This window comes from Lissotriton vulgaris, chromosome 10 (assembly GCF_964263255.1).
Source record: "Lissotriton vulgaris chromosome 10, aLisVul1.2, whole genome shotgun sequence".
NCBI lineage: Eukaryota > Metazoa > Chordata > Amphibia > Caudata > Salamandridae > Lissotriton > Lissotriton vulgaris.
Genome location: NC_141698.1, coordinates 1,156,295,242 through 1,156,307,865, shown reverse-complemented (window position 1 = coordinate 1,156,307,865; position 12,624 = coordinate 1,156,295,242). Strand labels below are relative to the sequence as shown.

Below are 12,624 nucleotides of genomic sequence, written 5' to 3'. Positions count from 1 at the left end.
AAGATGCCTATAGACTTGATCCATGCTGGAGACTCCTTATTTTTAAAAACCAAAGTGGGTTGGGGGGGTTACCCCAAAGATGCCTATAGAATAGATCCATGCCGGAGACTCCTTATTTTTAAAAACCAAAGTGGGTTGGGGGTTTACCCCAAAGATGCCTATAGACTTGATCCATGCCGGAGACTCCTTATTTTTAAAAACCAAAGTGGGTTGGGGGGTTACCCCAAAGATGCCTATAGACTTGATCCATGCCGGAGACTCCTTATTTTTAAAAACCAAAGTGGGTTGGGGGTTTACCCCAAAGATGCCTATAGACTTGATCCATGCCGGAGACTCCTTATTTTTAAAAACCAAAGTGGGTTGGGGGGTTACCCCAAAGATGCCTATAGACTTGATCCATGCCGGAGACTCCTTATATTTAAAAACCAAAGTGGGTTGGGGGTTTACCCCAAAGATGCCTATAGACTTGATCCATGCCGGAGACTCCTTATTTTTAAAAACCAAATTGGGTTGGGGGGTTACCCCAAAGATGCCTATAGACTTGATCCATGCCGGAGACTCCCTATTTTTAAAAACCAAAGTGGGTTGGGGGGTTACCCCAAAGATGCCTATAGACTTGATCCATGCCGGAGACTCCTTATTTTTAAAAACCAAAGTGGGTTGGGGGGTTACCCCAAAGATGCCTATACTCCTTATTTTTAAAAACCAAAGTGGGTTGGGGGGTTACCCCAAAGATGCCTATAGAATAGATCCATGCCGGAGACTCCTTATTTTTAAAAACCAAAGTGGGTTGGGGGTTTACCCCAAAGATGCCTATAGACTTGATCCATGCCGGAGACTCCTTATTTTTAAAAACCAAAGTGGGTTGGGGGTTACCCCAAAGATGCCTATAGACTTGATCCATGCCGGAGACTCCTTATTTTTAAAAACCAAAGTGGGTTGGGGGGTTACCCCAAAGATGCCTATAGACTTGATCCATGCCGGAGACTCCTTATTTTTAAAAACCAAAGTGGGTTGGGGGGTTACCCCAAAGATGCCTATAGACTTGATCCATGCCGGAGACTCCTTATTTTTAAAAACCAAAGTGGGTTGGGGGGTTACCCCAAAGATGCCTATAGACTTGATCCATGCCGGAGACTCCTTATATTTAAAAACAAAAGTGGGTTGGGGGGTTACCCCAAAGATGCCTATAGACTTGATCCATGCCGGAGACTCCTTATTTTTAAAAACAAAAATAGCTTTATTTTAGCTGTCGCTCGCCTGAAAGTGCATCTGCTTCAATAGAAGTCAACGGGGAAAATTAATTCCCCTGATTTTTTGTACCAAAATCTCCCACTTCCATGTTCTAAAAAGTTGACATATGTTACCTCCTCTAAACAGGGTGTTTTTTTACTAAATAGGGGTTTATCCACCTAAACAACGAACATACAGATACACATACATCCAATACAGCTCCCACACCACACGGCCAACAGTACCAGGCACAATCTACCTGAGCAGCGGGCATCGTACTGATGTGTAATATTTGTGCATACATGTTAATCCTTGCATGCTCTTCCGCAGCTCCTGTCCCCGCTGTCCAAGGGCCTGTTCCACCGGGCCGTCTCCCAGAGCGGCGTCCTGGTCTACCCGGGTCTGGTCATCGATCAGAAGGACGTTGTGCACAGAACTGCTCAAGTAAGTTGAGATGTAGAAGACAAAAGTAAACTGTACATGACCAAAGGCGGAACAATGGGACAGCGGGAACTGGGCAGGTGGGAGCCTGAGGAATGGGGTGGATGGTGAGTGGAAAGGGGTATAAAACTGTGCTGTGGGTGGGAGGGCCGGACGCACAGGTGGATTCCATGCATACTAATAAACCCGATTCAGGCGGAAGGCTCCTGGGGGCATATTATCAAGCGGCATCGATAATGTTATGGCCGCTTTAGAGCCCGTTTTCGGGCGGTAAGCGGCGATAATATTATTGCATTATCAGCAGGGACATGCTAGGGCGTTTCCTTGCTTTAGCGCCCATCGACAGCACGCCTCGCATTGCATCGTTAATGAGATGCAAAGGAGGCGTGCCTGACAAAACTCCATGGGAAAATATCGCGAACCCAGCTTCGCAACTTTTTCAGCGAGCGGTAGCGATATTTGAAATTGCGTTAGGTATGCCTTAACGCAGGAATTTAACGTCTGTTAAATTCCTGACTAAGGCATACCTAACATGGGGGTGGATTGCGTGGCTGAGACCAGAGGCCCTATCAAGAATGATATCGCCGTTTTCCATGGAACATTGCCTGAAACCAGCGATGCTCCATGGAAAACATCGCTATCGCTGGGATAATTATCACCATTGCGCTAAGCGTTGTTAATACAGCGCTAGCATGGCGATAATTATCTATGTTTGGCGGGACCAGGCAGAGTGGTGGCAGGCACTTGTACCTAAGGTGTCAGGGCCAGGGTAAGCCCATGTGCACGGTCTGTCATACCAGACTGGTGAGTGCCAACTGGCATCTATCATGATTAACTCACGGGCCGCCTTTCATAGCGAGCCGTGGTATGAGTGTACCCCCACCGATGGTGCCTGCGATTGCATGCGCCACCTGCAATCGCAGGCTGGTGCCTGCACACTGACACCCGTTTAGTTTAACCCATGTCCAGTCTGCGGTTTCAGACTCGGGCAGATGCGCCTGCACCTGTAGTGCTCGGGACTATGTGTCCAACATGCCATTGGCAGGTCTGGGTGCAGACTAGTGCACGTGCACCCCTGTGGTGAGGAATACCGGTGTGTGTTTTCACTACCTCTGAGGCCTGCTCTTCCCATAGGTTAACATGGGGAAGGGGTTGACATTACTTCGACTGCAATAGTGGATCGCAGGGGAGCAGCCTCACAATGCTTCTTATCAATGGATTTGTGGTGCCAAACCCTTTCCAGAGGTTAAGGGGGTTTTGGCCAATCCTGTGTAAAAATTCCACTTACAGAATATGGACGTTTCTATGCTCTAAGAGCCTTGTGTGCCGTGGCGCCTGGCTCTGGTGGGCACCAGGGGTGGGGGGAGCACATCTGTGCATTACCCAATCAACAGCCATAAACCATGGACATGTCACTAGAACGACAGACCTCTGCCCGTTGAGGGCCGGATGGGATGGATGGAAGTGAGAGGTTTTGGCACTTAGCCTCTGGAGGCCGGATCATGGCCCCACTAAAGATTAAGATCTCCATTCCACGGCCCCATGACAGACACGCCTACAATTTAAGGAATACATCTGTGGTACAAAGGGAAATCCCTTAAAACACCCCTAACTTCAAAGACATAAAACAGTATCACAACGGGTGCCATCCTTCAGCAGCGGCTGAGACACACTTGAGGGGACGCGGGAACAGAGAACCGGGACTGTGTGGTGCACACTGCCAGGGGACGTGGAGGATTACTGCCCTAGAAGGGGACCACGTGCCTTTCTGAATAGTGGCTGGCCTGGGCCGAAGACCTGCTGAAGTGTGGCACCTGATGTTTGCCCTCCAAGGCCCGTCGGCGGGCCTCCCGTTCTCCCAGAGATCTGGGAGACATCAAAGATCTCCCGCGAGTGACCTACACCATCGACCTCTGACATCTGGAGAGCTGTGCCCTCTCAAGTGGCCACATCGACTACTGAATCCCAACTTAATAATAAAGGGATCTTATCGTGCGCAAACGTAGCCCAGTGGGCATCAAGGCGCCTAATTCCAAATCCAGCTCATAACAAAGAACTCTGCAGCTCACCCTGTGTAGGCTCTAGAGAAGCACCATGTTTTTAGGGCCTTTTTAAACAGCACCAGAGAGGGTAGCGTCTTCATCTCCATCGGCAGGATGTTCCAAAGCTGTGGGGCAACGACGGAGAATGCCCTAGCTCCCCATCTGGTGAGCTTAAAGCGAGGGACGGCGAGTTGGAGTTGTCCCGAGGAGCGCAAACACCTTGGAGGGTGATAGCGAGTAAGCAGGGAGCTGATAGCGCCTTTAGGTCCGTCCTCGAGAGCTCTGTAGGTCAGACACAGAATTTTAAAATGAATTCTGTGCTGGATAGGCAGCCAGTGAAGGTCTCTCCTCGCAGCAGTGGCAGAGGAAGACCTGGGAAGATCCAGGACAAAACGTGCAGCAGCGTTCTGCACTACTTGCAGTCGATGTATGAGGCCCTTGTTGGTTTCCATGTAGAGAGAGTTGCAGTAGTCTAACCTGGAACCAACAAGGGCGACTGCAATCTGCTTGCGTGCTTGAGGGGACAGGTAGCTGCGGATTCTGTTGAGTGTCCTGATCACGCCCCAGCAGGTCGCGACAGTCCGACTCACCTGTAAAGACATCGAGAGTGATGTATCAAACACCACACCCAGATTTTTGGCAGATTGAGAGGGAGTGGGGCAAGTTCCAAGAGAGGAAGGCCACCACTCACTCGACCAGATATCTTGGTCCTTCCCAAAGACCAAAACCTCAGTCTTGTCGCCATTTAGCTTCAGGGAGTTGGTAACCATCCAATCTGCAACATGTTGCATACAGGACCTGAAGCTGGAGGCAGATGTTATGACAGAGGACTGGGTGAGTGAAATCATAATCTGGGTGTCGTCGGCGTATGATACCACCTCCATCCCCAGCGATCTCACAAGTCTAGCAAGGGGGGCCACGTAGATGTTAAATAGGGTCAGACTTAATGCCGACCCCTGTGGCACCCCACATTGCAAAGACTTTGCTGGGGAGAGGTGGTTGCCGAGCATCACTCTCTGTTCCCTATCTAGGAGAAAGAAGTTGAGGAGACTCAGGGCCGGACCAGTGACACCTGCCTCCCTAAGCCGAGATGTTAAGATGCCAGGAGACAGGGTGTCAAATGCGGCCGTGAGGTCCAATAGCACCAGAACAGTTGTTTATCCAACATCAACCTTGCGTCGGATGTTATCGACTACATAGGTGAGGGCAGATTCTGTGCTGTGATGTTTTCGGAATCCATGCTGGGTAATGTCCAGGTACTCTGAAGCTTCGAGGAAGGAAGATAGGTGGCGATTCAAGTGTGCTTCTAAGATTTTAGCAGGTGCAGGGAGCAAGGAAATGGGTCTAAAATTTTTCAAGAGGCCGGGGTCAAGTGAAGGCTTCTTGAGGAGCGGCTTCACTATGGCCTTCTTCCAGACTAATGGAAAAGTGCCTTGGGCAATTGCCTTATTCATCACCTCAAGTAAAAGGGGAAGGAGGCTGTTCCTACACTCCTTTAGCTTTTTAAGAGGCAGTGGGTCAAGTGGGGAGGAGGATTTGGTCTTATCTAAAAGAAGATTCAACCCCTCCAGAGACATAGGTGGAAAGTCAGAAAGAAAACTGGAAGGGGCTGTATCCGGTGATTCCAAAAGGGTTATACCTGGGAGATTATTTTCAGTCAGGGAGAGATGTTGTACTTCTAAAGAAGTATGAATGTCAAAGATTTTTTTATGAAAAAAGTCTGCAATATCGTCACACAGACGTTGGGAGCTAACTACGGGGTCTGGAAGTTGGAGGGAGCATAGCGAGTCCGCAATTTTAAAAAGCTCCCTGGAGGAAGTGAGTGAACTAGTGAGGTTGGAAAAGTATTCCTGCTTCTCCAATATCACTTTTTGCTTGTACTCCCGTAGAGCAGACTTATGAGCCTCCCTATCCGCAGGATCCCAGGATTTCCTCCACCTCCTCTCACTGCTTCTGCAACCCTGTCTTAATAATCTAAGATGGTCCGAGAACCATGGAGCTGATGGTTTCCTCCGGGCTACATATCGCAGGGATGCAGGGGCAAGTTTTTCCACAGCATTCATGATGGAGTCATGCAGAGCTTGTGCTGCCTCATCCGAGTCTTTTAGGGAGAGAGCCTCAGGAGTAGGGACGAAAGGGGCAAAAGCGTCATTGGTGAGATTTCTGAGATTTCTCCTAGAAGTAAAAGAGGTGGTCCCCTTCTTAGTGGGATTGGAAGTGGAGAAGGCTAAATGAAGAGGAACGGCAAAATGATCAGTCCACACCAGCGGTAGAGGGGTGCCGCAAGAAAGTCTTGGATCATTCGAGAATACCCCGTCAAGGATGTGACCTGCTGAGTGAGTAGCACTAGTGACAAGCTGACTAAGATCACAGGCTCCAAGAGAATCAACCAATGATTGAGTGTCCTTAGAGTGAAGCTCATCAAGATGGAAATTGAGGTCACCTAGAATGGTGATAGAAGGTTTTCCAAAATAGGGTTCAAGGATTCTCAAAATGTCCGAAGCGAAATTAGCTCTAGAACCAGGCGGCCTATAAATCAATATACCCGTGAAAGAGACTGAGGGGGCACAAGTAATACAAAAGTATAAGGCTTCAAAGCAATCTTGGGGCGAGGAGAGAGGGTTAACCGAACATAAGAGGTGTGAGCGTGGAATTAAGACGTGCCTGGAGACCGGATTGTCTAATGCGGATCCTCACAAATCTTGCCCCGCATCTAAGGCATGAGGTTCCTGTACCTCAGGGCCCCTGACACTCTTGCTGGTGGTGAGCGGATTCACCAGTTGTGGGACCCCGAATGGCCCATTTTGCCGATTGTACTGCATCTCTCTCATGCGACATGCCTACTGCATGCTCATTGCGTGTGGTGTCAGATTCACAGGGTGCAGCTCTCATAGGTGGGGGTGTACCTGTAGTAGTGCCTTATCTAATTCATGGAGCTCTGCTGAACTTGTACCTGTGCGTGTGACTAGACTGGTCTGGTGCGACCTGTATCATTGAGCACCGGGCATTGTGATTCATTTCCAGGGAGGAACAGAATTTGCAACTCTTCGTGTGTGTGACCGGTATTGCCTGGTGCAACCCATCTCAACGTTCACTGGTCATTGTGCCTCATTTACACGGAGGTGCGGAATTGGCAACTCTTGGTGTTTGAGAGCTGAAGTGTCTGGTGCAAACCATACCAACGCAAACCAGACGCTGTGCCCGGATTACCTGGGCATGACCCTGATCAACGTGCACCTGTTGGGGTGCCTCTTCCTATCGAGAGGCTTCCCTGTCTTACTCCCCATTCATCGGTTGTTCCCCCTTTTGACCCTCATTGCAGCAGATTTCCTGCCCTCTCTACACCTGGCCCCTACCGAAGACATCTTAGTGCCAGGTTGAAGTAAGAGAGCTTGACTGGGTTGAAGGAACGTTTCCGAGACAGTTCGGAAGTGGGTCAAGAGACTGCATGACTCCATTGTGTTTTGAGACTTGTGAGTGAAGTTCCCGAGTGGCTGCTAAACTCCCCTTGTTTACCTCTTCCTCCTAATTAAAACTTGCTATATATCCCCGCCTGCTTCCAGAGGACCCAGACTAAGTGTGACTGCAGCCACATTCGGCCTCGTATCCGGGAGGTGGGGCTGGTTATCTTCTATCTGGGGGTACAGGACAATTGGGGTGAATTAAAGGGTGGAGGGAGGCAGGGGCCACAGAGTCTGCAGTGAGTTATCATTGACCTGCTGGGTACCAGTAGCTTTGTATTAGGGTGCTGAGTGCGTATGTATGCGAGAGGGTTCCGTATAGACTGGGCTGGTACCTGCCGTACTGTGTAGCGGTGCGGAGTGAGTGGGAGGGATCATCTGCGGCCCACCTGTGATTAACAACACTGGCCGGCGGTACCACTTTATACATTGATTTCATGCCAAAAGCACAATACATTCGACATTGGGTTTACCTGCATGGCTCCGGCACGCGGTGCTGCTAAAAAGTGTTCTAGTTTCCTGTATGTACAAATCTTTTATATTCTTGTGACCCGGGGTGCACCCTATAACTGTGCGGGATTGCCTGATCCGAATTGCTATGGTAGGCCTGGTGTAGACAGCGTGTCCCACCCGCTTGAGGATGCTCCCTCTCTCTGTGGGTGGGTGGGTAGATTAGGACTTGTCCGCAGTGTGCCTACTGTTGATATCATATCAATGCGAGTGGGCCTAGTACTGCTAGGAATATTTACAGAGGTGTTTTATGCCCAAAAGGTATATGATGTCCATGTGATAATGATTGAATAAATGTGTTGAGTATAAACGTCATTTCCATACAGCGTGTGTGAAGTCTCTCTTGTGTCGCTCAATGTATTTACTGCGAGTGACTGCTGTGCCTTTGCTTCACACATTGCCACAGGGGCATCCCTTCAACCAACCAGAAGTCCCAACAGGGGGTGACTCAGAGTATGCCAGGCACAGCCCTAGACAGCAGGGTACAGGGATAGCTGGTCAGAGGGCTTCTCCATAGGTTGCCTATAGGGAGAAGACCTGAGAACGCTATAATTCCATGTTGTCGCCCTTTTTTTACTAGACGATCGCAAACATATCTGGCTGTGAGATCACCGACTCCTCCGCGATGATGGCCTGCCTGAGAGGGAAAGCCGTGGCGGATTTCCTGACCCCTGCGATGAACCAGGTAGATGATGCCAGACAGGATAGGGGGGCTTGGGTTCTGGGTGGGAATGACCCACAGGGCTCGGCCGCAGGGGGCGGCAGCGGTCAGATACAGCATTCATTCATCAAACATCTCACATACATCCCGCAGAGCTGCTCCACGCCTCTGTCCTGCTGAGGGCGCGCTGCTCTTCTTCTTGGGGCAGCTTGTATTAGGTGCAGCAGACATGTCTTCTGTCTACGCCATGTCGCATACATGAATCTCTTTCAAAGCCTTGATCTCCCATTCTTCTCTTTCTTTTAACCCTTTGCTGGAGCTGCCACTGAGCAGGGTCCTGACCAGTGGAGGGGCAGGAGGGACTCCTGACTCCAGGCCCTTCTCCTTTCAGGGCCACAGGCTGCCTCAGCCACTGCCTGATCTGCTTTTCTGACATATTCATGACGAGGCAGGAAACTACAGATGGCTCCAAGCCCCAGAACTGCCTCCAAATTGTCTCGCGCCAGAGTTTTACTTAGAACGAGGATCTTGTAGTAGCGGTCAGCAGAGAAGTGCCCTGTATGACAGTTGTGACAGGGCCCCAAAAGCTTCCAAGAGACCACTCTATGAACCTTCACTGATGGCAGGACTCAGACACCTCTCCTTGCAGCTCTGTCATCTAATGAAGGAGACATTTAAAAAAGCAGGTCCCCAGAGAGCCAGAATGAACGGCTATCATTGGCAGGAAAGAGACAGTCACACATACATAGGCAGAGCAAAAAGTAAGATGATGCCAATCATATGCAGAAACACACACAGGATGAAGGATACCACATACATTGAGAGATGCAGAAGTGTAAATCACTGATACATGCACACACAGGAGCACATGCATGGACACACTCACACATACACATACACATAGAGTACATGTTACTCATAGACACACAGGCCTGGCGAATGAAACCACAGAGGTAGACAAGCACAACGGTAACACCCAGACACACACATATATATAGGCACCCACGCATATACACACATTTAGGGTTAGCATCACCACAGACTACAACAGTTGCAAAAACAAGCACACACAGATGTAGGATAAAAACCACCACCAACACACCGTACACATAGGATCATTGCCACACAAAGTGGAACCATGGATAGCACACACTCACAAGCAAAGTGAACAGTGTCAGAAACTCAGAGACCACTAACCTTTCATTATTTATCTGTCAGCAACAGAGCTTTTTAGCAAGAATATCTTGCACACAGCAAGAGTACTCCTGTACACTGGGCACCAGCAGCTTTGGGTGGACACATAAAGAGAAGTGTCAGAACTCTTTTCAGAGAGTCATGGGGCAAGCAGGGGCTACTGGGCCCAAGCATAGGGGTCGAGGCCTTTCACTCCTGAGGCCCTGGTGCCCGGTCTACCAAGGGTCCCGGGTAACAGTCATGGGGCAAGCAGGGGCTACTGGGCCCAAGCATAGGGGTTGGGGCCTTTCACTCCTGATGCCCCGGGGCCCGGTCTACCAAGGGTCCCGGGTAACTGAGCCAAGTACGACCCCTTCAGCACTTGACTCTCAGTGGCAGCTTGGACCGAGCAGTCGAAGGCTCTTAGGGGGTGGTTGGTGCCACGTAACATAGCATGGGGACTTAATGATGTCCGTGCACCAGGACGCGCCGCTGCATTGTCACTATAATACAGAGAAGAACATTGTGCATGGCTGTTCAATTCTGTGTGACCTCCTTATCTGATCTATGGATTGAATATTTGTAGGGATATCAGCAATAACGTTTATGTTGTGGGGGGCAGCATGAGATGAGCTTTATTGAGGTACATTAATATTGCTTTGTGCCCTAAACTGAAATAATTGGTTTACTTGTGTGAAAACAGAACCATACCCAATATTTACGAAACCCCCAAACTCTGATCACCTTAACATTTTTTATAGACGGTTCTCCCTCAGGTTGATCTTGCGTTAAACGGTACATTCTCTGACATCAGGTTAGCAGAGTAATAATCATAAATTATTGATACCACTCAAAAATCAAGTGCACTAGAATAAAATGCAATAAAGTCCAGGACACAAAATTATACAGAGTTGTCAAAATCATAAATAATCTAAAATTATTATGAGTACTCAATATCCAAAACAATCTCAAATTATACAAAGTAGTCAGAATCAGAATTAATCTCAAATTATACAGAGTAGTCAAAATCTGAAATAATCTCAAATTATAGAGTAGTGAAAATCATAAATAATCATAAATTATGAAGAGTAGTCAAAATCAGAAATAATCTCAAAATATTAAGAGTAGTGAAAATCAGAAATAATCTCAAATTATACAGAGTAGTCAAAAAACAAAATAATCTCAAATTATTCAAAGTAGTCAGAACCAGAAATAATCTCAAATTAAAAAGTGTTGTCAAAATCAGTAATATTCTCAAATTATAGAGAAGTCAAAAACCAAAATAATCTCAAATTATTCAAAGTAGTCAGAATCAGAAATAATCTCAAATTATACAGAGTAGTCAAAATCAGAAATAATCTCAAATTATAAAGAGTTGTCAAAATCAGAAATAATCTCAAATAATACAGAGTAGTCAAAATCAGAAATAATCTCAAATTATAAAGAGTTGTCAAAATCAGAAATACTCTCGAATAATACAGAGTAGTCAAAATCAGAAATAATCTCAAATTATAAAGAGTTGTCAAAATCAGAAATAATCTCAAATAATACAGAGTAGTCAAAGTCAAAAATAATCTGTAATTATAAAGAGTAGTGAAAATCAGAAATACTCTCAAATTATACAGAGTAGTCAAAAATCAAAATAATATCAAATTATTCAAAGTAGTCAGAATCAGAAATAATCTCAAATTATACAGAGTAGTCATAATCAGAAATGATCTCAAATTATAAAGAGTACTCAAAATCAGAAATAATCTCAAATTATGAAGAGTAGTCAAAAACGGTACATTCTCTGACATCAGGTTAGCAGAGTAATAATCATAAATTATTAGTACCACTCAACAATCAAGTGCACTAGAATAAAATGCAATGAAGTCCAAAACACAAAATTATACAGAGTAGTCAAAATCATAAATAATCTAAAATTATTCAGAGTACTCAATATCCAAAACAATCTCAAATTATACAAAGTAGTCAGAATCAGAATTAATCTCAAATTATACAGAGTAGTCAAAATCAGACATAATCTCAAATTGTTCAAAGTAGTCAGAATCAGAAATAATCTCAATTTATACAGAGTAGTCAAAGTCAGAAATAATCTCAAATTATGGAGTAGTCAAAAACCAAAATAATCCCAAATTATAGAGTAGTCAAAAAACAAAATAATCTCAAAATATTCAAAGTAGTTAGAATCAGAAATAATCTCAAATTAAAAAGTGTCAAAATCAGAAATATTCTCAAATTATAGAGTAGTCAAAAACCAAAATAATCTCAAATTATTCAAAGTAATCAGAAATAATCTCAAATTATACAGAGTAGTCAAAATCAGAAATAATCTCAAATTATAAAGAGTTGTCAAAATCAGAAATAATCTCAAATAATACAGAGTAGTCAAAATCAGAAATAATCTCAAATTATAAAGAGTTGTCAAAATCAGAAATAATCTCAAATAATACAGAGTAGTCAGAATCAGAAATAATCTCAAATTATAAAGAGTTGTCAAAATCAGAAATAATCTCAAATAAAACAGAGTAGTCAAAGTCAAAAATAATCTGTAATTATAAAGAGTAGTGAAAATCAGAAATAATCTCAAATTATACAGAGTAGTCAAAAATCAAAATAATAACAAATTATTCAAAGTAGTCAGAATCAGAAATAATCTCAAATTATACAGAGTAGTCATAATTAGAAATGATCTCAAATTATAAAGAGTACTCAAAATCAGAAATAATCTCAAATTATAAAGAGTAGTGAAAATCTGAAATAATCTCAAATTATAGAGTAGTGAAAATCATAAATAATCATAAATTATAAAGAGTAGTCAAAATCAGAAATAATCTCAAATTATACAGAGTAGTCAAAAAACAAAATAATCTCAAATTATTCAAAGTAGTCAGAATCAGAAATAATCTCACATTATACAGAGTAGTCATAATCAGAAATAGTCTCAAATTATAAAGAGTAGTCAAAATCAGAAATAATCGCAAATAATACAGAGTATTGAAAGTCAGAAATAATATCAAATTATAAAGAGTAGTGAAAATAAGAAATAATCTCAAACTATACAGTAGTCAGAATCAGAAATAATCTCCAAATATACAGA

The 12,624-nt window shown here is 45.0% G+C and overlaps 1 protein-coding gene across 2 annotated transcripts in view; it reads left to right on the top strand.

The window, feature by feature from the left end:
• The window catches only part of LOC147689505 (pyrethroid hydrolase Ces2e-like), a 279,745-nt gene that overhangs the window by 197,219 nt on the left and 69,902 nt on the right, over positions 1-12,624 (top strand). For both annotated transcript variants that reach the window (XM_086942262.1, XM_086942261.1), the window contains exons 6-7: positions 1,564-1,677; positions 8,268-8,372. In XM_086942262.1, the coding sequence (XP_086798388.1) occupies positions 1,564-1,677; positions 8,268-8,372 (219 nt within the window). The remainder of the gene's footprint in view (positions 1-1,563; positions 1,678-8,267; positions 8,373-12,624) is intronic.